A 23225-nucleotide genomic window follows, 5' to 3' on the forward strand; every position below is an offset into this window, starting at 1 on the left:
TTCACGCGTCTAGCAATACTTTTTTTTTTTCTTGGTTCTAATAAAACCCCATGTCATTCCAAGCATGTGTGTCAATTTTTACCTCTCTATCTACATTATTCTGTGGTTTATTAAGTTTTCAAATTTATATTGACTTTTTGATCACCCAGTACTTCAGACAGGGGAGAAGTAAACACTGGAACACTCTGGATTGCATCTTCAGATTAGACTAACCACTACTTTGGCCACAGATCCATTTACTAAGTCTGTGTTCGTAGCTCTGGGTTCTTGTTTCAGCCATGGGATAATGAACTTTGTTAATGCTGATATTATAAGACTTCTGAAGGGATACAAATCCACAAAAACAGTTTTACTTCCTTGCAGGATATGTGTACATTGTCAAATGTCTGGTGTGTGGTGGCACTGAAGGTAGTTTATCTCCTATGGTCTAATTTAGACTCCAGTGACTTCATTTCACACTATAGTGAAGTTCTTAAGAATTGTCTGCATAATGTCTCAGAAGAGAAATTTAAAGTGTTTGTCAAGTTATGTTTTTCTTTATATAACTAGATTTAATAGGACTACTGTGAATGGTATCTTTTTTAATAATGTGAATAAATATGATCTGCAATATCAATAAATGTAATGTAATTCATGGGCATATTTTAATTTTCAACATAACACTGAAAAACAGTGAATACAGACAAAATAAAGAATATATTGTACTTCAAAAATAAGATTTCAACTTTGCTAGTATGCAGGGTGAGATGACAAGGAGATGCCAATCCCAAGTCTACCCAGAATGGGCAAATTTAGCGAGCTGTGGTGTTAGCTGAGATATAGCAGAGAATATGGCGAATTTTCTGACTTCAGTAATTTTTAATGTTTATAGCTGCTGAATTATTACACTGACTTTAAGAAATGGAATTACATGTTTTATTCACTTGCATCAGAAAGTGTGTCCAAAGGGGTTTTTAATGGGACAACACGTGTTTCACTTAATCCACATGTACACAAGATAACAGTACTGCAAACCATTTCCCCACCATTAGGAGAAGAACATTTGTTCTACTGTACCAAATGTAAGCAAACATGCAACTCTGGCACAGATCATATTTTCATTAATACAGTTGTTTAACAAGTGCTCAGACTGCTGGACCGACAGCATTGTATGCTGAATTTCAAGGGACCTTATGGCAGCAATGGCCTGTGTTGTATAGCACATCATGTCTTCAGGATTTTTGGTTTTACTTGTAGGCATCTTAATTTAATTTTCGTCACAGATAAAAGACCAGAAGTGTTAATGTTGGCAAGATGTAGGCCATTCTATATTTCACAAATGATCACTCTAACAATTTCAAAGTTTTCTGTTAAGTATATCTGTAATTACATTTGTAGAATGGATAGTACATTTGTTGTGGTGGTACTAAATGGATTGCATTGTGGCCAGTGGGCTCTGTTTCCAGTAAGTGCAGCTACATATCTCTTATGAACTGCAGAGACTTGTAGTTACTTAGAACACTATCAATGAAACAGGTGCACAAGATACAATTCCTCAAAAGGCTGTAACACATATTGACAGACAAAGGTTGTTTATTCACTTCTCTTGGCGAGCATAGCTTTCAGCTGACCAGTAGTGCATGATGTAAACAATAATTTGCTACTAACATTCATTTTAATCGGATTACTCTAGTGAAGTTGTCTTCTCCCTTGACAAATTTTGCCCCTCAGCCACACTTATGCCATTATCAAATTGACAATTTCGCATTGCTTTTGATGAGTCCTGTCAACTGACTTCTTCTTGTAGTCAGGTTGTGCCAAATTTAATTCAGTCATCACTAGTAATCTGATCTAAAATTGCAATCTTCAGCTTTCTTCTGTAGTAGCATATTTCAAGTGCTTCTCATCTCTCATCATCAATCACTATTATCATCCATTTTATTACTTATCTTCCATGTTTCACATCTGTAGAAGGCTACACTTCAGAAAAGACTGCCTAACAGATAACTGTTTATTCACTCTTAACAAAAGTTACTTTTTTGGAACTGTATTTTCATGCTATTGCAGGTCTGTATTTTATACCCTTCCTATTTTGCCCATCATCGGTCAGTTTCCTATACAAACAGCAAAACTCATCTTCTGCAATTAATGACTGTACATCTCTAGTTCTGTCAGCATCACATTATTTAATTTGACTTCATTTCGTTACCCTTGTTTCGATTTTGTAGATACTCATCGTATAAGCTCCTTTAAGAAAGTGTCAGTTCTGTTCAATTTTACTTTCAAGTCTTTTTCTGTCTTTGATAGGATTACAGTGTTATCCAGTGTGACAGTGTAGTTGATGGCGGTGGGATCACTTGTGGAAAAATTCCTGTAGTAGTTGGTGTGAGAGCTGCACCTTTTTTTAGACTGAAGTCAGCTGATAGGTATACCTACTTAAAGGAAGTCCCACTAACTAAGGGATCACCTTCAGAGGACATATTTCCAAGTAAAGGAATTACCGTATTTCATCAAAATGTAAGAGGTATTAGAGATAAAGTTAGTGCACTGCTTATAGATGTTGACTCTGAAATTATTGGTATATCGGAGCACCACTTAAATAATTTGACAACTCAGAGGCTTCCTTTACAAAGATACAGATTAGCTGGCTGTTTTTCAAGGAGTCCCTAGCAGGGTGGGGGAGTGGCTATATACGTAAAAAAACAGTATTCCATTTGAGTCCATAGACTATCATGGCACTGATCTGACCAGATATTTGAATGTTGCACAGGGACAGTTGAATTGAGTGAAATTAAACTTCTAATTGTTGTTGTTTATAGGTCCCCTAACTCTGATTTCAGAGCACTTCTGCCCAAGCCAGAGAGAGTTCTTGATTCACTTTGCAGGAAGTACCAGAAATTAGTTATGTGTGGTGACTTCAATATAAATTTTGTATATGATGGTGCAAGTAAAAGGATGTTGGTAGATCTCCTAAATTCATATGATATGATGCAGACTGCCTTTTTTCCAGCTAGGCTTCAGGGGAACAGTAGCACAGCCATAGACAATATTTTTATTCATTCTTCATTACTACATGGGAATTCTGTTAACAAAAGTGTGAATGGCCTTTCAGACCATGATGCACAAATTTTAACACTAAAAGGCTTTTGTACTCACACGAATGTCACATATAATTACAAACTATGTAGGAAAGTTAATCCAATAGCAGTAGAGAGTTTTTTAAACCTTGTCAAGGAACAAATGGCAGTAAGTTTATGGTGTCGATAACATAGATGATAAATATAATGCTGTTCTTAACACATTTCTCATGCTCTTTGAGAGTTGCTTCCCATTACAACGTTCTGAACAGGGTACTAGCAGTCACAGGCAGCCTGGGTGGCTGACTAGTGGGATAAGGAATTATATCAAAATGTTAGAAGTATTCAGTCAAGCTACAGTAGCCCATTACAAACAATATTTTAAGGTGCTTAAAAATGTTATTAGGAAGACAGAGTATATGGTATGCAAATAGAATAGCTGATTCACAGATAAAATTGTCAGTTGTGAAGGATGTGTGTGGTCAGCAGCACAAGGTCGATGATGCAAAGTCAGATCATAGTAAAAATATTTCTGTTATTGACAAATCAGATATATATACAGCATTTAACAATCATTTTTGAAGCACTGCAGGTGAATTACGTAAAAATTTAGTTTCTACGGGGAATCACATAACTTCTTTGGCAGAATGCCTTTCTGAGATTGATGTCTGAAAATCTCCTCTGTGATACAGACAAGGGAGAGATTGAGTCAATAATTGAATCACTGAAGACTAAGGACTCTCACCGACATGATGGAGTGCCTAACAGAATATCAAAGGACTGTGCTGCAAATGTTAGCCCTGTATTTAGCCATATTTGTAATTTTTCTTTTAGGAATGGTCAGTTTCCCGAACAATTAAAATACTCAGTAGTAAAGCCTCTTTGTAAAAAGGGTGAAAGGTATAATGTAGACAACATTAGATCTATTTATATGCCATTAGTGTTTGCTAAGGTTATTAAACAGGCTGTGTATGTAAGGATAATTGATCATTTTATATTGCACAATTTGCTATCAAATGTACAGTTCAGCTTTAGAAGTTGTTTAACAATTGAAAATGCTATATTCTCCTTTCTCTTTGAGGCACTGGATAGGTTAAACAAAAGGTTTTGAATGCTGAGCATATTTTTTGATTTAATGAAGGCATTTTATTCTGTTGTTCACAAAATATTGCTCCAGAAGTTGGACCATTATGGAATACAGGGAGTAGCTCACTATTGTTTCACCTCTTGCATGAGCAACAGACATCAAAAGGACATTATTCACAATGTTGAGAATGGCTGTGATGTGTGGTCTGACTGGGGTACAGGTCAAGTAGGGGGTGCCCCTGGGATCAGTGTTGGGGCCACTCCTGTTCCTTATTTATATAAATGATATGCCCTATAGTGTAGTGGGTAACTCTGAAATATTTCTGTTTGCTGATGACACTAGCTTGGTAGTAAAGGATGTTGTGTTCAACATTGGCTTGGTTTCAAGTAGTGCAGTTCTTGACATAGGTTCATGGCTTGTAGAAAATAAACTAATGCTAAATCACAATAAAACTCAGTTTTTACCATTTTTAACACACAATTCAACAAAACCTGATGTTTTAATTTCACAGAATGGGCTTATGATTAATCAAACTGAACAGTTCAAATTTATAGGTGTTCAGATAGATAATAAACTGTTGTGGAAAGCCCACGTTCAGGATCTTGTTCAAAGACTTAATGCTGCCATCTTTACTATTTGAAAGGTATCTGAAGTAAGTGATTGTTCAACACAAAAATTAGTGTTCTTTGCTTATTTTCATTTGCTTATGTCATATGGGATTATATTTTGGGGTAACGCTTCCCATTCTATAAGTGTATTTTTGGCTTAGAAACAGGCAGTTTGGGCAATAAGTGGTCTAAGTTCACAAACCTCTTGTCGACCCCTGTTCGTGAGTCAGGGTATTTTGACATTGACCGTACTATCATTTCTTGTTAGCAGTATTAGCTTATTCGCAAGAATAGACAACTTTCACTCAGTTAATACTCGGCAGAAATGAAATCTGCATTTGGATCAGACTTCCTTCACTCATGTGGAGAAAGGTGTGCAGTATACTGCTGCATCTGTTTTCAATAAGTTACCAGTCAAATTCAAAAATCTTAGCAGTAATCCACCCACTTTCAAATCAAAACTGGAGTTTCCTCATGGGTCACTCCTTCTATTCTGTTGAGGAGTTCCTTGAAAAAGTAAGCTGATTCCTATTGTATTGTTGATTGTGTTTACTTAAACTAATGGACTGACTTTTTTCTTGGGTTTCTAACATCTGCATCTACATCCATACTCCGCAAGCCACCTGACGGTGTGTGGCGGAGGGTACCTTGAGTATCTCTATCAGTTCTCCCTTCTATTCCAGTCTCGTATTGTTCGTGGAAAGGAGGATTGTCGGTATGCCTCTGTTATTATGTGTATGTTGTAATTTCATGTAATGACATGTTCCATGACCTTGGAGATTTGCTCCTATGGAACGTGATGTGTAAATAAATAAATAAATAAATAAAATCGACAAACTGTAGAATTTATTTCTTCTCCCTGAACATTAATTCCCGAACTAAATTTTTCCTTGGTTTCTTTTACTGCTTGCTCAATGTTCAGGTATAAAAACATGGGGATAGGCTACAACTTGATCACACTTACTTCTCAACTACTGTCTTCCTTTCATATCCTTTAACGTTTAGAACACCAAAATGGTTTCTGAACAAGTTGCAAATAAGTTTTGTTCCCTGTGTTTTTTCTCTGCTACCTTTAAAATTTCAAAGAGTGTGTTCCAGTCAGCATTGTCAAAAGCTCACCATACATCTAAATGCCCTATAAACAGGGGCTAGCCTTTCTTACCTGCTGAGTTAAGTTGTGAGGTCAGTATTTCTTCATGTGTTCCTACATTTCTCCAGAAACCAAAATTAATGTTGCCAAAGTTGGCTTCTGTCAGTCACTTCATTTGTGTGTAAATCATTCATGACAGTATTTTGCAATAACGACTTCTTAAACTGATGGTTCAGGATATTCACACGTCAGCTCCTGCTTTCTTTGGACCTGGAATAATCACATTCTTATTAAATTCTGAGAATATTTTGTTTATTTCATATATGTTACATGCTAAATAGTTTTTTCCTCATGAATGGATGAATGAATGAATGAATAAATAAAAACACTGAGCTTATACTTTAAGAGAAGTGTGTGATCTTGAGTCATGTTTTAATTTGGTGCATGCCATTAGTGTATTCTCCTCATCCTCTTAAAGAAAAGCACTTTATACAATAATTCATATGAGAGATTCCTAATGTTGTGAATTTAGCGTGTGCATGTACTGCATGTTGAACAATAGTAATGAATCTCTTACATTATTTCTTTGTTACAGATGTTCAGCAATCCCGAATATGATCCTGTGGGAGTTAAGATGGAGGAGGTAAGCTACTGCTATGTCTTAAGGTCTTTTAAGTCTTTCTTTTCTCGGGATATATCTCTTGTCTAGTTTCTGTGTGCACTTAGTGGAACCTCAAATTCCAGAGGAGGAGGGTGTAGTATTCACAAGGAAAAACACATTCAGCTTTAGGTGCTGCATTTTTTATACAGCAGGTGGATACTTGGGGAAACACAAAATTCATACTGCTAATCCATTGTTAGTTGTGAGGCATGGGAATGTCAAATAGATTACAGATGAAAGGGTAGTTTTATTGTACATGATTTCTGCAGGGAAATAGGGCTCCTTGCTTTTTGGAACCATAAACCCAAGTTCTGAACTTATGTACTCACCATTGTAGTTTGTATTGGAAAATGTTCAGACGTCTTTGAAACGAAAGAAAGTCTCAACTCCCCTACTTGGCAGATTAGAGGACAACATGACTGAGAAGTAAATGTACTTCTTCATCTCTGATTTCGCACAAATTTATGATACATGCAGGGCTTGGCCAGAAATGAGAATGACAGAAGTGGGAACTCCAGATGACCAAGGATGTAGAAGGAATAGTATTTTGGCACAGGTCGGGTAAGGCATGGGCCATTTATATTAGTATAGTTTATAGGGAGTGGTTGGCACAGTGAAAAGAATACAAAACAATAATCTGAAGGTTATATGTAAATGAAGGTCAAGGGGGGTGGAAATGAAAGGAAAGGGGAGCGATAATTGCTGTCAGCTACGTTGGGACATTATGCAGAATCGGTGATGACAAGTGAAAGTATGTACCAGACTGTGATTCGAACATGGGATCTCCTACTTACAGGGCAGATGCGATAAACACTGCACCATCTGGGACACAGTGTTACCACAACTGCACGGACTATCTTGGCTCGCCTCACAGCCGATCCACACTCCCATTGAGTGCCACCTATCCTCAGCCCCTGTCCATTTCCTCCATATTTACTCATCTGAGATTCCCACAGGAGGTAGGACATAGTTGTGCATCCACATTGAAGTAGCTGGATTCATTGCCTAGCTAGGCCTATAAAATTATATGAAAGTGTGGTGTCTGCTCTTTTGGACATGGACAGGAGCTGTGGGTAGGTGATGCTCGATGGGAGTGTGGATCAGCTGAGGGGCAAGCCAAGATAGTCCATGCAGTTATGTCCTGGATGGTGCAGTGGTTATTGAACCTGCCTAGTAAGCAGGAGATCCAGGTACACATGTTCACTCCGTAATGTCCCAATGCAGCCAATAGCTGTGATCGATTCCCTTTCCTTCCCTTTATTCCCTCTCCACCTTTAATTTACATATGATTTATAAGAGGTGCAGATTCTGTGTCATGTCTGTCGTTTCGGACATGTCAAAAATGGTAGACAACCAACATTCATGTAGTCTGAAGGTTGTTAGGTCAAGACCTATGTGGATGATTCTTTTAATCTTCTAACAATATTGTGAAAGTTGCTACTCACCATATAGCAGAGATGCTGAGTCACAGATAGGAACAACAAAAAGCCTGTCACAAATATAGCTTTCATCCAGTAAGGCCTTTCTCAGAATTAAATGACAATCATACACATATATACTTGTGCAAATGCAACTCGCACACACATGACTGCAGTGTCAGGCAACTGAGGCCACACTGTGAGTAGCAGCACCAGTGCATGATGGGAATGGTGACTAGGTGGGGGTGAGGAGGAGGTTGGTGTGGGGATGGGGAGAAATAGTGGGGTAGGGGTGGCGGAGGTACAGGGTGACATCCTGTTGGGGAGCACACAGGATTGAGGTGGAAAGAGGGTAGGGCAGCCATGTGCAGTTGGGAGGTTAGATGAAGGGCAGTGGAGAGATGGGGAGGGGAATGCAGAAAAGAGGAAATGTAAAATGATGGTGTGATAGAGAAATGAGGGTCGTGTAATGCTGGAATGGGATCAGAGAATGGACTGGATGGGAGAGGACAATGACTTACTAAGGTTGAGGCCAGGATGTTATGGGAACATAGGAGATATTACAGGGAAAGTTCCCACCTGCGCAATTCAGAAAAACTGGCACAGGCTGTGAAGAAGTCATTGAAATAGAGTATGTCCTGTTTGGCAGCACGCTCAGGAACAGGGTGGCCCATTTGTTTGTTGGCCACAGTTTATTCGGTGGTCATTCATGTGGACAGACAGCTTGCTGGTTGTCATGCCCGCATAGAATACAAGACAGTGGTTGCACCTTAGCTTGTAGACTGCTTGACTTGTTTCACAGGTAGCCCTGCCTTTGATGGGATAGGTGATATTTGTGACTGGATTGGAGGTAGGTAGTGGTGGGAGGATGCATAGGACAGGTCTTACATCTATGTCTATTACAGGGGTATGAGCCATGAGGTTAAGGGGTTAGAAGAAGGGGTTGTGTGGGGATGGATGAGTAAATTGTGTAGGTTTGGTGGATGGTGGAATACCACGGGGATGGATGAATATATTCTGTAGGTTTGGTGGATGGCAGAATACCCATGGTATTCTGGCCAAATTGCTCTTAAACAGTGGGAAGTAAGAAGGTGCTTAAAACATCAGTGTACGCCTGGTCTGCGATAGTACCATGCAAAACAACATGGGCTTCAAGCCCCCTCCATGAAATACACGACCACGCCATATCACCACTGCCTCCGAATTTTACTGTTGGCACTACACGTTCTATCAGATTATGTTCACTGGGTATTCACCATACCCACACCCTGCCATCAGATTGCCACATTGTGTACTGTGATTTGTTACTCCACAAAATGTTTTTCCACTGTTCAGTCATTGAATGTTTACACTCCTTACATCAAGCGAGGCATTGTTTGGTATTTACTGGTGTGATGTGTGGCTTATGAGCAGCCGCTTGACCATGCAATCCAAGTTTTCTCACCTCCTGCCTAATTATCACAGTACTTACAGTGGATCCTGATGCAGTTTGGTACTCCTGTGTGATTAAATGGATAGGTGTCTGCCTATTATACATTACAAATCTCTTCTTCTATTGGAGGTATCTGTCAGTCAACAGATGATGTTGGCCTGTACACTTTTGTGCTGTAAGTGTCCCTTCACATTTCCACTTCACTATCACATTGGAAACAGTGGCACTAGGGATGTTTAGGAGTTTTGAATCTTGTGTACAGACGTCTGACACAAGTGACACCCAATCGTCTGGCCACGTTCAAAGTCTGTGAGTTCTGCAGAGTGCCCCATTCTGCTCTCTGATGATGTATAATGTTTACTGAAGTTGCTGATATGGAGACCGTGGCAGTAGATGGCACCACAATCCACCTAATATGAAAAATGTATGTTTTCGGGGATGTGTCTATACTTTTGATCAGATAGTGTGCTGCCTTACCCTCTTTCCACCTCAGTGCTGTATGCTACCCAACAGCACATCACTGTCTGCCACCACTATGCTACTATCCCTCTCCCTCACTACCCCAGCCTCCTCCTTACCCCCCACCCAGCTGCCGCTCACTTCATGATGCACAGATGCTGCTGCTTGCAGTGTGGCCTCAGTTGGCTGAGACTCCAGTCATGTGTGTAGGAGTTATGTTGGTACAAGTGTGTATGTGTGTGTGTGTTGTCTATAATTTTGATAAAGGCCTCACTGGTTGAAAGCTATATTTGTGACAGTCTTTTTGTTTCTCCTATATGCGACTCAGCATCTCTGCTATATGATGCACAGCAACTGCTTTTTTCACCATATTGTTCCATTCTGTCCTGGATTTTCCATTGTTTGATCTTTTAATCTTTTTATTTTCAATTTTTATATTACACTGCAAATAAACTGAAATAATGTCCAGTGTATTAGTGTACTGTATTTATTAATATTTCATAAAAGACAAGAAAAAGAGAGGCAGAGGAAAATTTGAGAGTGCAAATAAATTTACAAGAACGGATTGTACTTAGTGTCCACAAGGACTTTGTATATAACTTTGGATTGTAATTAAAGTGTAGAGAACTTATTCAGTTCCATTGTGACCAATTTCTACAGGAAGAGAACAGAAATCAGACCTTGTACAATGTCTGAAATGAAGAGTTTCATCGACCTTCTTATATACACTTCAGTATTCAAATTGATTAACTAAGACATATGTTCTCTCTTTTGTATTGATGGGACTGTCCATGCTATTTTCCTTATCACTATATCTTCAGCATTATTTGCTGTAATTCTCACCTGCTTGAGATTTGACAACCCTGATGACATGGAGTTAAATAAGGTTTCTGATCCAGCAGCTGCTATAACAAACATTCTACATAAATTCAACGAAAATTTGCAGCGATCCTATATTTTTGGGGTTAATGCTACAGTTGATGAAATGCTAATCGGTTTCAGAGGACACTGTAAATTCAAAATGTATATTCCATCTAAACCGGCGAAGTATGGCCTGAAGCTTCAATGCCTAGCTGACTCCAGGACTAACTACATCTTCAACACCTATCTCTACTGTGGAAAAGGTACTGATGGAGTAGGACCTTCCCCAGATGAGAAGAAATATGCCATTATCACTCAGGCTGTCCTCAGATTGTGCAAGCCAATAGCACATGCTAACCGAAACAACACTGCTGATAACCGGTATGTGTCAATCGAACTTGCAGATGTGCTACAGAAAAATGATTTGACCACAGTGGGAACAATGCAGAAGAACCGAAAGGAAATTCCTGCATCTTTCTTGCCTTCCTGTAGGCGTGAAGTTGGAACAACGCTGTATGGATTTACCAAACACATCACGCTCATTTTGCATGTACCTAAGAAAGGAAGAGCAGTAATTCTTATATCAATAATGCATCACTCCATAGAAGATGACGTGGAAAGTGAAAAAAAACCTTTAATAATAGCCCACTATAACAACACAAAGGGTGCTGTTGATACTGTAGACGAAAATTGTGTCAAATATTGTTAAAGTTGCCACACACAATGTGGGACCATGGCCGTGGTTTTCCATATTCTTGACATGAGTGTTGTCAGTGCATATATTGTTCATCAGTCATTCAAGGAAAGAACTGTGCTTACCAGGATGAACTTCATGAAAGCCCTAGCGAAAGAACTAATCAAACATTCACTGCATGAAAGGATAGTGAATAAATGCCTCCCATGAGAATTGAGGTTTTCTATCGTTAGAGTTCTAGGAACTGAAGTACATCTCCATGAAGAGCTGGAAAAGGAGGACAAACTACCTAGGGATGGAAGGACGCCATGTCGCATTTGTCCACCAAAAAAGAAGAGAAAGACATGTTACTTGTGTCGCAAGTGCAAGGTCCCAATTTGTTTGGAATGCTCTTGTAAGGTGTGTCCGCAGTGCATGTAAGGTGGTGTGTAATGTGGCCGCTTTCAGTAGTGCAGATTTTTTCTGTTTCATTTGCTGTCAAGAATACTCATTAAATTTAACACCGGTGGTACTTGATCAAAATTAACGTGCAACAACCAAGTTTCAAGTAAAGAACTACACTTAGATATTTGGATATTTGTCCATTACTGTAAATTTCAATGAGAATTTAGAGTGCAATATGAATAAGTCTTTTTCACAGCACCGAAACAATATTTTGTTCATAATTTACCATTTATGTATAATTGAAGAATAAGTATGTAGTACTAAATTCAAAAAGTAGCCCTAGATTGGTGATTTTTACTTATTTTTCCCACCTTCTGAATGCAGTCCACGGGACTGCATGACTGTAGTTGCGTGAGAAGTACTCAAGACTGTGATTAGGGGTTAAGAGCATCTGCTCCAGGGCGAAAGGTACTCTAGTGAATACCAGATGGACCCTGAGGTATGCACTGGTTGTGCAATACGGTGGTTAGACTTAGAATCTCCTATGGAGCCATAATGTCGTGGGAGAAGGTAGAACAGCAGGTTGCAGCTAAGAAGCTTGCTAAGGTGCAGAGACTGGACTGCTTCGCTATAACAGGCAGAATTAGTAGCACGCCAACTGCTGGGATTGAAGCCGTGCTGGACATGCCTCCATTACACCTTTGGGTGTGAGTTTAATCTCTTGGCTGTTAAAGCCCAGGATTACAGAGCTTCTTTCAAAACACGGCTTTGGCATCATTAACTTGCCATGTTTTTGCTTATCGACCTTGGACCAGTATTCTATGTGCTGTCTTCTAAGCCAGTTCTGTAGTTCTAGTTTGATCATAGCCTTGGTGATCGTCAGGACCGGTTCCGGTCCAATGAATGGAGTCTCTGCCCCCAATTTGTCAGCTTGTTCATTGCCACCGATCCCTGAGTGGCCAAGGACCAACATTGGTTTTACCCAATCGCTTCCCCCTAGCTCCACCAGAGCCCTGTGACATTCTGCAATAATTTTAGATCTTGTTACAGGAGATGCTAATGATTTAAGGTCTGTCTGGCTGTCTGAATAGATGTAGATGCTACGATCCTTCTAGCACCTATGTATTTTTTCCTCCACACACACACACACACACACACACACACACACACACACACACACACACACCCTGATTGCAGTAATTTCAGCTTGGAATACCGAGGCCAGTTGTCCTAGAGAGATGATGCCCTCCAGTCTTCACTGAATTCCATATACCACGGCCCCAGCACCTTGGTCTGATTTCGACCAATCAGTGAACCAGACAATGTCCCCAGTATGGTGTCAAACTGTTTTTTCTTACTGTTCCCAACTTCAAATTATTATATTGTAAAGCTTGTTGAAGCAGTTGGGAGTTATTGTATAGTCGGCCGGCAGTTCCCCAGCCATTCCTATATTTGCCTCACTCACTATATTAGTGTGTGGGTCTGAATATCTCAATGAGATCCAGTTTTTACCAGTTTTGAGTCTGTATGCACCAGCTGCTTCCCAAAGGTTTAGTGGAGGCATGTCCAGCATGGCTTCCACCCCAGTGGTTGGTGTGCTACTAATTCTGCCTCTTGTGGTGAAGTAGGCCAGGCTCAGCACCTTAACAAGCTTCTTAGCTGCAACCTGCTGTTCTACCTTCTTCCAGGACACTACGGCCTTATAGGAGATCCTAAGTCTAACCACTGTGCTGTATATCCAGTGCATACCTCAGGGTCTTAGGCCATAGTTTTTTGCCAAAAGTCCTTCTGGTACTCACTAGAGTACCTTTCGCCCTGGAGCAGATGCTCTTAATGTGAGGGGTCCATATTAGTTCGTCATCTAAGGGTACCCCCTAGATTTTTCACTATCCCCTTCACAGATTGAGATTCATCGAAAAGCTTTAGATTCCAACTTCAGTGTTGGATATGCTTCTTCATGATTGGTGCCACAACAGTCTTCATAGTATTAACCCTTAGGTTCTATTTAATGCACTGGTCTTGCACAATGTCCAGTGCACCTTGTGCCATATTCCTAACTGTGTCAGTAAATTTGACAAGTATTACTATGACAAGGTCATCTGTGTATCCTTCACAAAATCATTGCCTGGAATCTAGTTTCTCAATGAGTTTGTTCACCACTAGATTCCACAATGAAGTGGACAAAACTCCTCCTTGTGGAAAATCTCTAGTGGTGTTAATTACCATCATTTCATTCATCACGGTGGCTTCTACCCTCCTCCTACTAAGCATGGCCTTAGTCCACCTACATATAGTGTTTGCTCTGTTTTCTGAGGGTTTTCTCATGTGCTGACATGGTTAAATAACACACACGCATGTTACACACTGTAGTTCAAACCCTACAGCAGGAGGCTGCTGCATATTGAATCAGCAAAATGGTAACATCAACAGAGTAATGTGCATGACAAGTGATATTAAGAACAGAATCAAAATTTTGGAGGCATTATTTTCTGGTACACCCTTGCAATAAATTGATGCATTTGACAATTGCCTTGAATGTTGTGGAATGGTTCCCTTGGAATTGCCCAGCATACACACATCAGCCAAAACATGACCACGGATTTGCTATCAATATAAACTTATCCAGGCAATAGCACCACCTTGTCTTCTAGTCAGACATGTGCAGTGCATGGAGTATCTGTGAGCATGCTGACAGGGTGTAAAATAGGGACTGCACACAATCTATCCGAGTCTGACCTAGAGCAGATTTTGATGGCCTGACGGCTTGGGATGAGCATTTTGGAAGCTACACAGCTTGTTGGGTGTTTGAAGAGTGCTGTGGCAGTTGCCTTCAACACAGCGTGAAACAAAGGTGACATGTCCAGACACTATGGGGTTGGGCAAGTACCCTTCATGACAGATGGTAGACATTATAGGCTGGGCACATAGGTAAAACAAGACAGACAGCAAACTGTGGCGTAACTAACATCAGATATTAATCATGGACAGAGTAAAAGTGTGTCTGAATGCACAATGCTGCAAACACTCCGAATGATGAATGTGTGCAGTTGATGACCCACCAATGTGCCAGTGTTAATGCCATGACATTGACAACTACAACTGAAATACACATGTAACAATTTGCACTGGATGTTTGCACAATGACAGAGCACTGCATGTCTGGCAAATCCTGATACCTTCATCATGTCTTTGGGAGGGTGCATTTCTGTCACCCACAAGGGAACAGCTCCTTCAGTGCTGTAGTGGTGGGGCCTTCATTATACTCTGGGAAACATCCATGTGGGCACCCATGATCCAATGGAGCTCGTGCAGGGCCCTGTCAGAAAAGGAGTATTGTAAACAGGTTGCAAAGCACATCCAACCCCTTCTGTTGTTATCTTCAGTCCCAAGACTGGATTGATGCAGCTCTCTATGCTACTCTATCCTGTGCAAGCTTCATCATCTTAGAGTAATTACTGCAACCCACATCCTCCTGAATCTGTTTAGTATTCATGCCTTGGCCTCCATCTTTGTTTTTACCGTCAACCCTTCCCTGCAATACTAAATCGATGATCCCTTGATGCCTCAGAATGTGTCCTACAAACAGACCCCTCCTTCTGGTCAAGTTGTGCTACAAATTGCTCTTCTCCCCAATTCTATTCAGTATCTCCTCATTTGTTACATGATATACCCATCGAATCTACAGCATTCCTCTCTAGAACCATGTTTTGAAAGCTTCTGTTCTCTTCTTGTCTAAACTATTTATCGTCCATTTTTCACTCCCATATGTGGATACACTCCATACAAATACTTTCAGAAACTACTTCTTGACACTTACATGTATACTCGATGTTAACAAATTTCTCTTCTTCAGAAACGCTTTCCTTGCCATTGCCACTCTACGTTGTATATCCTCTCTACTTCGATCATCATCAGTTATTTTGCTCCCCAAATAGCAGAACTCATCTGCTACCTCAAGTGTCATATTTCCTAATCTAATACTATCGTCGTCACCTGATTTAATTAGACTACATTCCATTATCATTGTTTTGCTTTTATATCCCCCTTTGAAGGCACTGTCCATTCCGCTCAGTTGCTGTTCCAGCTCCTTTGCTGTGTTTGACAGAATTTCAGTGTCATTGGCAAACCTCAAAGTTTTTATTTCTTCTCCCTGGATTTTAATACCTACTCAGAATTTTTTTTTTTTGTTTCCTTTATTGGTTGCTCAGTATACAGATTGAATAACACTGGGGAAAGGTTTAACTCTGTCTCACTCTCTTCCCAATCGCTGCTTCCCTTTCAGTCCTTCACTTCTATAACTGCCATCTGGTTTCTGTACAAATTGTAAATAGCTTTTCACTCCCTGTATTTGGCAAATGCCACCTTCAGAATTTCAGAGAGTATTCCAGTCAATATTGTCAAAAGCTTTCTCTGAGTCTACAAATGTTACCAATGTAGGTTTGCCTTTCTTTAATCTATCTTCTAGATAAGTCGTAGGGTCAGTATTGCCTCACGTGTTCCAACATCTTTACGGAATCCAAACTAATCTTCCTTGAGGTCAGCTTCTAACAGTTTTTCCATTCGTCTGTAAAGCATTCATGTTAGTATTCTACAGCTGTGACTTACTAACGGATAGTTTGGTAATTTTCACACCTGTCAACACTTGATTTCTTTGGGATTGCAACTATTATATTCTTCATGAGGTCTGAGGGTATTTCGCCTTTCTCATACATCTTGCTCACCAGATGGCAGAGTTTTGTCAAGGCTGTCGGTAGTTTCAGTGGATGTTGTCTACTCCCAGGGCCTTGTTTCAACTTAGGTCTTTCAGCACTGTCAAACTCTTCATGTAGTATCGTATCTCCCATTTCATCCTTGTCTACGTCATCTTCCATTTCCATAATATTGCCCGCAAGTACATCATCCTTGTATGGACCTTCTATAAACTCCTTTCATCTTTTTGCCTTCCCTTCTTTGCTTGGAACTGGTTTCCCATCAGAGCTCTTGATATTATTACAGGTGGTTCTCTTTTCTCCAAAGGTCTCTTCAGTATTCAAGTAGGCTGTATATGTCTAACCCCTAGTCATGTATGCCTCTATATCCTTAAATTTGTCCTATAACCATCCCTGCTTAGCCATTTTGCACTTCCTGTCAATCTCATTTTTGAGACATTTGTATTCCTTTTTGCTTGCTTCATTTACTGCATTTTTATATTTTCTCCTTTCATCTATAAAATTCAGTATCTATTCTGTTACCCAAGGATTTCTACTAACCTCATCTTTTGACCTACTTGATCCTCTGCTGCCTTTACTATTCCATCTCTCAAAGCTACCCTTTACTTATCTACTGTATCTCTTTCTCAAGTTTTTGTTAGTGGTTCCCTAATGCTCTCTGAAACTCTCTACAGCCTCTGATTCTTTCAGTTTATCCACATCCCATCTCTTGAATGTCCTGCCTTTTTGCAGTTCCTTCAGGTCGGGACAGATGTCTGCCTATTACACATTACGACTATCTTCAAGTGTCAGCGGTATCTGTCAGTCAACAGAAGAGATTGGCCTGTATGCTTCTGTGCTGCAAGTGTCTCTTCGCGTTTTTGCTTCACTATCACATCGGAAACAGTGGATCTAGGGATGTTCAGGAGTGTGGAAATCTCACATACAGATGTGTGACACAAGTGACCCCCAATCGCCTGACCACGTTCGAAGTCAATGAGTTCCACGGAGTGCCAGATTGTGCTCTCATGATGTCTAATGACTACTGAGGTCGCTGAGTTGCAGTACCTGGCAGTAGGTGGTAGCACAATGCACCTAATATGAAAAAGTATGTTTTTGGGGGTGTACGGATACTTTTGAGCACATAGTTTGTGATGAAGTTATGCTCTGTGCAAAATTCTACCAGACAGCTTCCTCTTTCATTCCTTACCCATATTCACTTACGACTTTTCCTTCTCTTCCTCTTCCTTCTCTCTTCCTCTTCCTTCTCTCTTCCTCTTCCTTCTCTCTTCCTCTTCCTTCTCTCTTCCTCTTCCTTCTCTCTTCCTCTTCCTTCTCTCTTCCTCTTCCTTCTCTCTTCCTCCTCCTTCTCTCTTCCTCCTCCTTCTCTCTTCCTCTTCCTTCTCTCTTCCTCTTCCTTCTCTCTTCCTCTTCCTGCTCTCTTCCTCTTCCTGCTCTCTTCCTCTTCCTGCTCTCTTCCTCTTCCTGCTCTCTTCCTCTTCCTGCTCTCTTCCTCTTCCTGCTCTCTTCCTCTTCCTGCTCTCTTCCTCTTCCTGCTCTCTTCCTCTTCCTGCTCTCTTCCTCTTCCTGCTCTCTTCCTCTTCCTGCTCTCTTCCTCTTCCTGCTCTCTTCCTCTTCCTGCTCTCTTCCTCTTCCTGCTCTCTTCCTCTTCCTGCTCTCTTCCTCTTCCTGCTCTCTTCCTCTTCCTGCTCTCTTCCTCTTCCTGCTCTCTTCCTCTTCCTGCTCTCTTCCTCTTCCTGCTCTCTTCCTCTTCCTGCTCTCTTCCTCTTCCTGCTCTCTTCCTCTTCCTGCTCTCTTCCTCTTCCTGCTCTCTTCCTCTTCCTGCTCTCTTCCTCTTCCTGCTCTCTTCCTCTTCCTGCTCTCTTCCTCTTCCTGCTCTCTTCCTCTTCCTGCTCTCTTCCTCTTCCTGCTCTCTTCCTCTTCCTGCTCTCTTCCTCTTCCTGCTCTCTTCCTCTTCCTGCTCTCTTCCTCTTCCTGCTCTCTTCCTCTTCCTGCTCTCTTCCTCTTCCTGCTCTCTTCCTCTTCCTGCTCTCTTCCTCTTCCTGCTCTCTTCCTCTTCCTGCTCTCTTCCTCTTCCTGCTCTCTTCCTCTTCCTGCTCTCTTCCTCTTCCTGCTCTCTTCCTCTTCCTGCTCTCTTCCTCTTCCTGCTCTCTTCCTCTTCCTGCTCTCTTCCTCTTCCTGCTCTCTTCCTGCTCTCTTCCTCTTCCTGCTCTGTTCCTCTTCCTGCTCTGTTCCTCTTCCTGCTCTGTTCCTCTTCCTGCTCTGTTCCTCTTCCTGCTCTGTTCCTCTTCCTGCTCTGTTCCTCTTCCTGCTCTGTTCCTCTTCCTGCTCTGTTCCTCTTCCTGCTCTGTTCCTCTTCCTGCTCTGTTCCTCTTCCTGCTCTGTTCCTCTTCCTGCTCTGTTCCTCTTCCTGCTCTGTTCCTCTTCCTGCTCTGTTCCTCTTCCTGCTCTGTTCCTCTTCCTGCTCTGTTCCTCTTCCTGCTCTGTTCCTCCTCCTGCTCTCTTCCTCTTCCTCTTCCTAATATTGAATTCCACTCCCCCACCACTATTAAACTTTCGTCTCCCTTCACTATCTAAATAATTTCTTTCATCTCATCATTCATTTTTTCAATCTCTTCATCGGTGGAGCTAGTTGGCATATAAACTTGTACTACTATGGTAGGTGTGGGCTTTGTGTGTATCTTGGCTACAACAATGTGTTCACTGTGCTGTTTGTAGTAGTTTATATGTGCTCCTATTTTTATTCATTATTAATCCTACTCCTCCATTATCCCTATTTGATTTTGTATTTGTAATTCTGTATTCATCTGACCAGAAGTCTTGTGCCCCATGTCATCGAACTTCACTAATTCCCACTATATCTAGCTTTAACATATCCGTTTCCATTTTTAAATCTACCTTCCTAATTAAGGGATCTGACGTTTCACTTTCCAATCCGTAGAATGCCAGTTTTCTTTCTCCTGATAACGACATGGTCCTGAGTTACACCCACCCGGAGATCTGAATGGGGGACTATTTTACCTCTGGAATATTTTACCCAAGAGGATGCCATCATTTAACCACACATTAAAGCTGCATCCCCTAAGCAAAAATTATGGCCATAGTTTCCCCTTGCTTTCATTTGTCCGCAGTGTGAGCACAGCAGGGTTCTTTGGTTAATGTTACAAGGTCAGATCAGTTATTCATCCTGACTGTTGCCCCTGCAACTACTGAAAAGACTGCTGCTCCTCTTCAGGGACCACACATTTGTCTGGCCCCTCAACAGACACCCCTCCATTGGGGTTGCACCTACCGAATGGCTCTCTGTACTGCTGAGGCACACAAGCCTCCCTACCAGTGGCAAGGTCCATGGTTCATGTTAGGTCCACCCCTTCACGCCGATCATATTTCCCACTGGCAGTGTCATTTTTCATCAAAATAATGCATCATTTCACAAGGCCACAAGTGTGATAGAATGGTTTGAGGAACACAGTGGTGAGTTCCAATTGATGTGATGGCCACCCAACTCGTGAGCTGTGAACCTGATCGAACACATTTGGGATGTGATTTAACATAACTTCAGAGATCATTCCCCCTTTCAGAATTTATGGGAATGAGGTGACCTGAGTGTACAGATATGGTGCCAACATCATCCAGTGATCTACCAAGGCCTCATTGCTTCCATGCTACAATGTCTCCCTTCCGTTACCTGTGCCAGAGGTGAACATACCAGCTTTTAGATGAGTGATGATAATATTGGGGCTGATCAGACTATGGCAGTTACCATTATTGAAAGAAGATTTTTTTTTAGTGATGGTGATAATTAAAGTGGCACATGAAGTTCAGCCAAAAAGCACATGCTGCCCATGACCCCTGCATGGTTCACCCTCCAGTACACCTTTAAGACACCAACTGTCTGTGAGATCCACTGCTGTTCCTGTACACCCAGTTTGGCTCCACAATGCCCACTGGCACCATGAGCTCAGAGCTGTGAGAAGTGACATCTGCCTGACACATGGGGCTGGAATTCAAAGAGGGAGTGCACCATGGCTCAACCTTCCCCACCAAACCAAATTCCCCCTTCCCTACCATTCAGGAGCCCTTTACATCTGACTCTCCTTCGACTGTGTAATGTGCATGCATGAAGCTTTACTTTTGTGTAAATTCAGAACCAGAAGGTTTACCAGGCTCACCACCCTGACAATCTCACAGGGTCCCAAGAACTGAGGAGCTATCTTGCTAGTGCCCCAACTCCCATTTTTGAGCAATATTAGGGTTTCAAACTTGCACTCTGTCCCCAACCTTTACACTCAATCATTTAGTCCCTGATTGTAGCAGATGGCTAGCTTGTAATGTGCAATTTTAGTATTTACCCAGCCTAGCACCAGTTGTGCTGTGTTACTGCTAGGGTGACTTGTTCTGGAAGCAAGTCATTGATTGAGCACAGGTTGACAAGAGGAGAATTGGCCAGATGTGCTAGCATAAGGGGTAGCGTCCAGGGACTTGAGTTGTGCAGTGTAAAAGACAAAATTGAGCCATGGTACTGACATGTCCCACTTCGTCTGAACCTTGCTGTGAATTGTTAGGCCAGAATGTCATGAATAGCTGGGAAACAAAAGCTAACAAGCATCCTGGGTGGCCTGTAAATAGAAAAAATTCATAAGACATGCTGGATAGCTACCAGGATGGTCACTCCTCTGCTTGGAATGAGTAAAAAAAAACGAGAAAAGTCATCTATGATAACTAAGAGGTGCCTAATACCCCCACACACATGAGGAAGTAGACCTATATAATCAACAAGAAATTTATGCATCAGGCATTCCTAATGGGTAGACTCTAAAAGCCCCATGAGGGAATTTGGGTTGATCTTAACTCCCTTATTGCTCTCACTCCCCCACCAACCTCTGGACATCCTTATACAGGGAGGACAAGGTGACATGTTGAATGACCTTGGCCCCCACCAACCTCTGGGCTTCCATACACTGGGAAGACTAGGTGATGTATGGTCTGATCTTGACAACAGTTTTATAAATGTCCAAATGACTGCCTAAGAGGGTGTTAAGGAAATAATGAGCCAAAACCTAACTAAGAGCTTGATTGTCAGTCTCAAAACAAAATTCCTGGTGTTCCAAATAAATTCTGAATTTCTCAAGGGCAAACAAAACCACCAAGGCTTCCCATTCATGCATAGAATACTCCATCCCCGCAGATGAAAATTTCCAAGATGCATAGGTTATAGGGCATCAACCCGCAACACCTCCTCTCCCATTCTGTTCCTGCAGGAGGACACCTGCCACTTTCTATTCCAGAAGAGTTAGGTGTCTGTCTGCAAGAGGAACAGGAGCTCAAAATTGGGTATGGGTAATACTAGTGGGTTGCTAAGTGCCACCTTAATCACTTCAGAAGATTCCGGATGACTTTCATCCCATTTGAAATTTCTTAAATCGTTAAGGTGTCCCAGTAATTTAGTAAAATTGGGCACAAAATTTCGAAAAAAAATTGTCATGCCTTTGAAGTGTGCCACACCTTTCTTATTTCTAGGAGCTGGAATTTTTCGCAAATCACTAGTTTGCTCCTGGTCAATTCTAATGCAATAAGAGTCAACTAAGATGTCCCAATAATGAAACCTATGTGCCAGTGTCATTTTAGATGGTTTCACAGTAAGTCCCACCTCCCTCTGATAAACCAGAACTGCCTCAAGATGTTGCAAGTGTTCAGACAGACTAGAATTGTAAATTACCATTCCATCTAGCTAAATACAGACACACTTGAACGTGAAATCACCAATAACAAAATCTAGAAGGCAAGACATAATGGCAACCAAAGGGCACCCTGTTAAAATCGTGGAGGTTCCAATCTGTACAGAAGGCAGTGATATGCTTGGAATCCTCTGTTAACATGATCTGATAATAAATAAGATTGAGATCCAGGACAGTAAAATACTGAGCCCGACTGAACCAAGTAAAAGAATTATGCAGTTTGGTAAGTGGCACAGATTCCAAAACTACCTTCTCATTAACTGCATGATAACCCACGACTGGATGAAAACCCCACTGCTGCCCGTAGATACTGAGAATATGGCAGAAGCATAGGCTGAGGTTGAGGGTCTGATGACTTCATCGAACAAGATATTATTAATTAGAGCACATATACATTTCGTCTTTAATGGAGAAAGCCTGTAAAGATCCTGCCTCTCTGGAATGTCATTTGTAAGGTGAATCTTGTACTGGATTTTATTGGTGATGTCCAATCTGTTAGTCAACACCTATGGTAAACAATCAAGAGCTTCCAGTACCTGCTTCATCTCTACTAGACCAAGGTGACAGAGCTCAAATTGTGAACATTGCAGTAACACATTACGAATTCCTGTGGCAACCTGACAGGAGCACAATGTGAATTTTTCAGCTGGGTTAAACTAAAAATAAACAACCCTGCCTTGACAATCTAACAACAACACACTACCACTTAGAAAAACACACTCCAAAATTAAGTTCACTGAAAGATTTATAATTACTGTCCACTTCACAGGCCAAGAAAATTTTCCCATACTCAGTTTTGCTAATCAGAGGCTACATCTGCCCAGTGAGAGCTCAACATTGGGAGGACAGATGCAAATGAGACAATTCACAGATATGGCAGAACTCCAAATACCACAGATAATCTAAATGAGAAACTGAACTGCCAGAGTGGATGAGGGTGCACACTGGTTCCTGGTTTAGTTGTGCCCAAAGGTAAGGCAGGGTTTCCCCTACCTCGGACGTGGCACAGACACAGCATTTCGGCAGTA

At 41.2% G+C, this 23225-nt stretch overlaps 1 protein-coding gene across 6 annotated transcripts in view; it reads left to right on the forward strand.

The window, feature by feature from the left end:
* Nucleotides 1–23225, forward strand: part of LOC126427287 (zinc finger protein 83-like) — a 183177-nt gene that overhangs the window by 25320 nt on the left and 134632 nt on the right. For all 6 annotated transcript variants that reach the window (XM_050089567.1, XM_050089568.1, XM_050089564.1 and 3 more), the window contains exon 6: nucleotides 6437–6484. In XM_050089567.1, the coding sequence (XP_049945524.1) occupies nucleotides 6437–6484 (48 nt within the window). The remainder of the gene's footprint in view (nucleotides 1–6436; nucleotides 6485–23225) is intronic.

The sequence above is a fragment of the Schistocerca serialis genome, chromosome 11, assembly GCF_023864345.2.
Source record: "Schistocerca serialis cubense isolate TAMUIC-IGC-003099 chromosome 11, iqSchSeri2.2, whole genome shotgun sequence".
NCBI lineage: Eukaryota > Metazoa > Arthropoda > Insecta > Orthoptera > Acrididae > Schistocerca > Schistocerca serialis.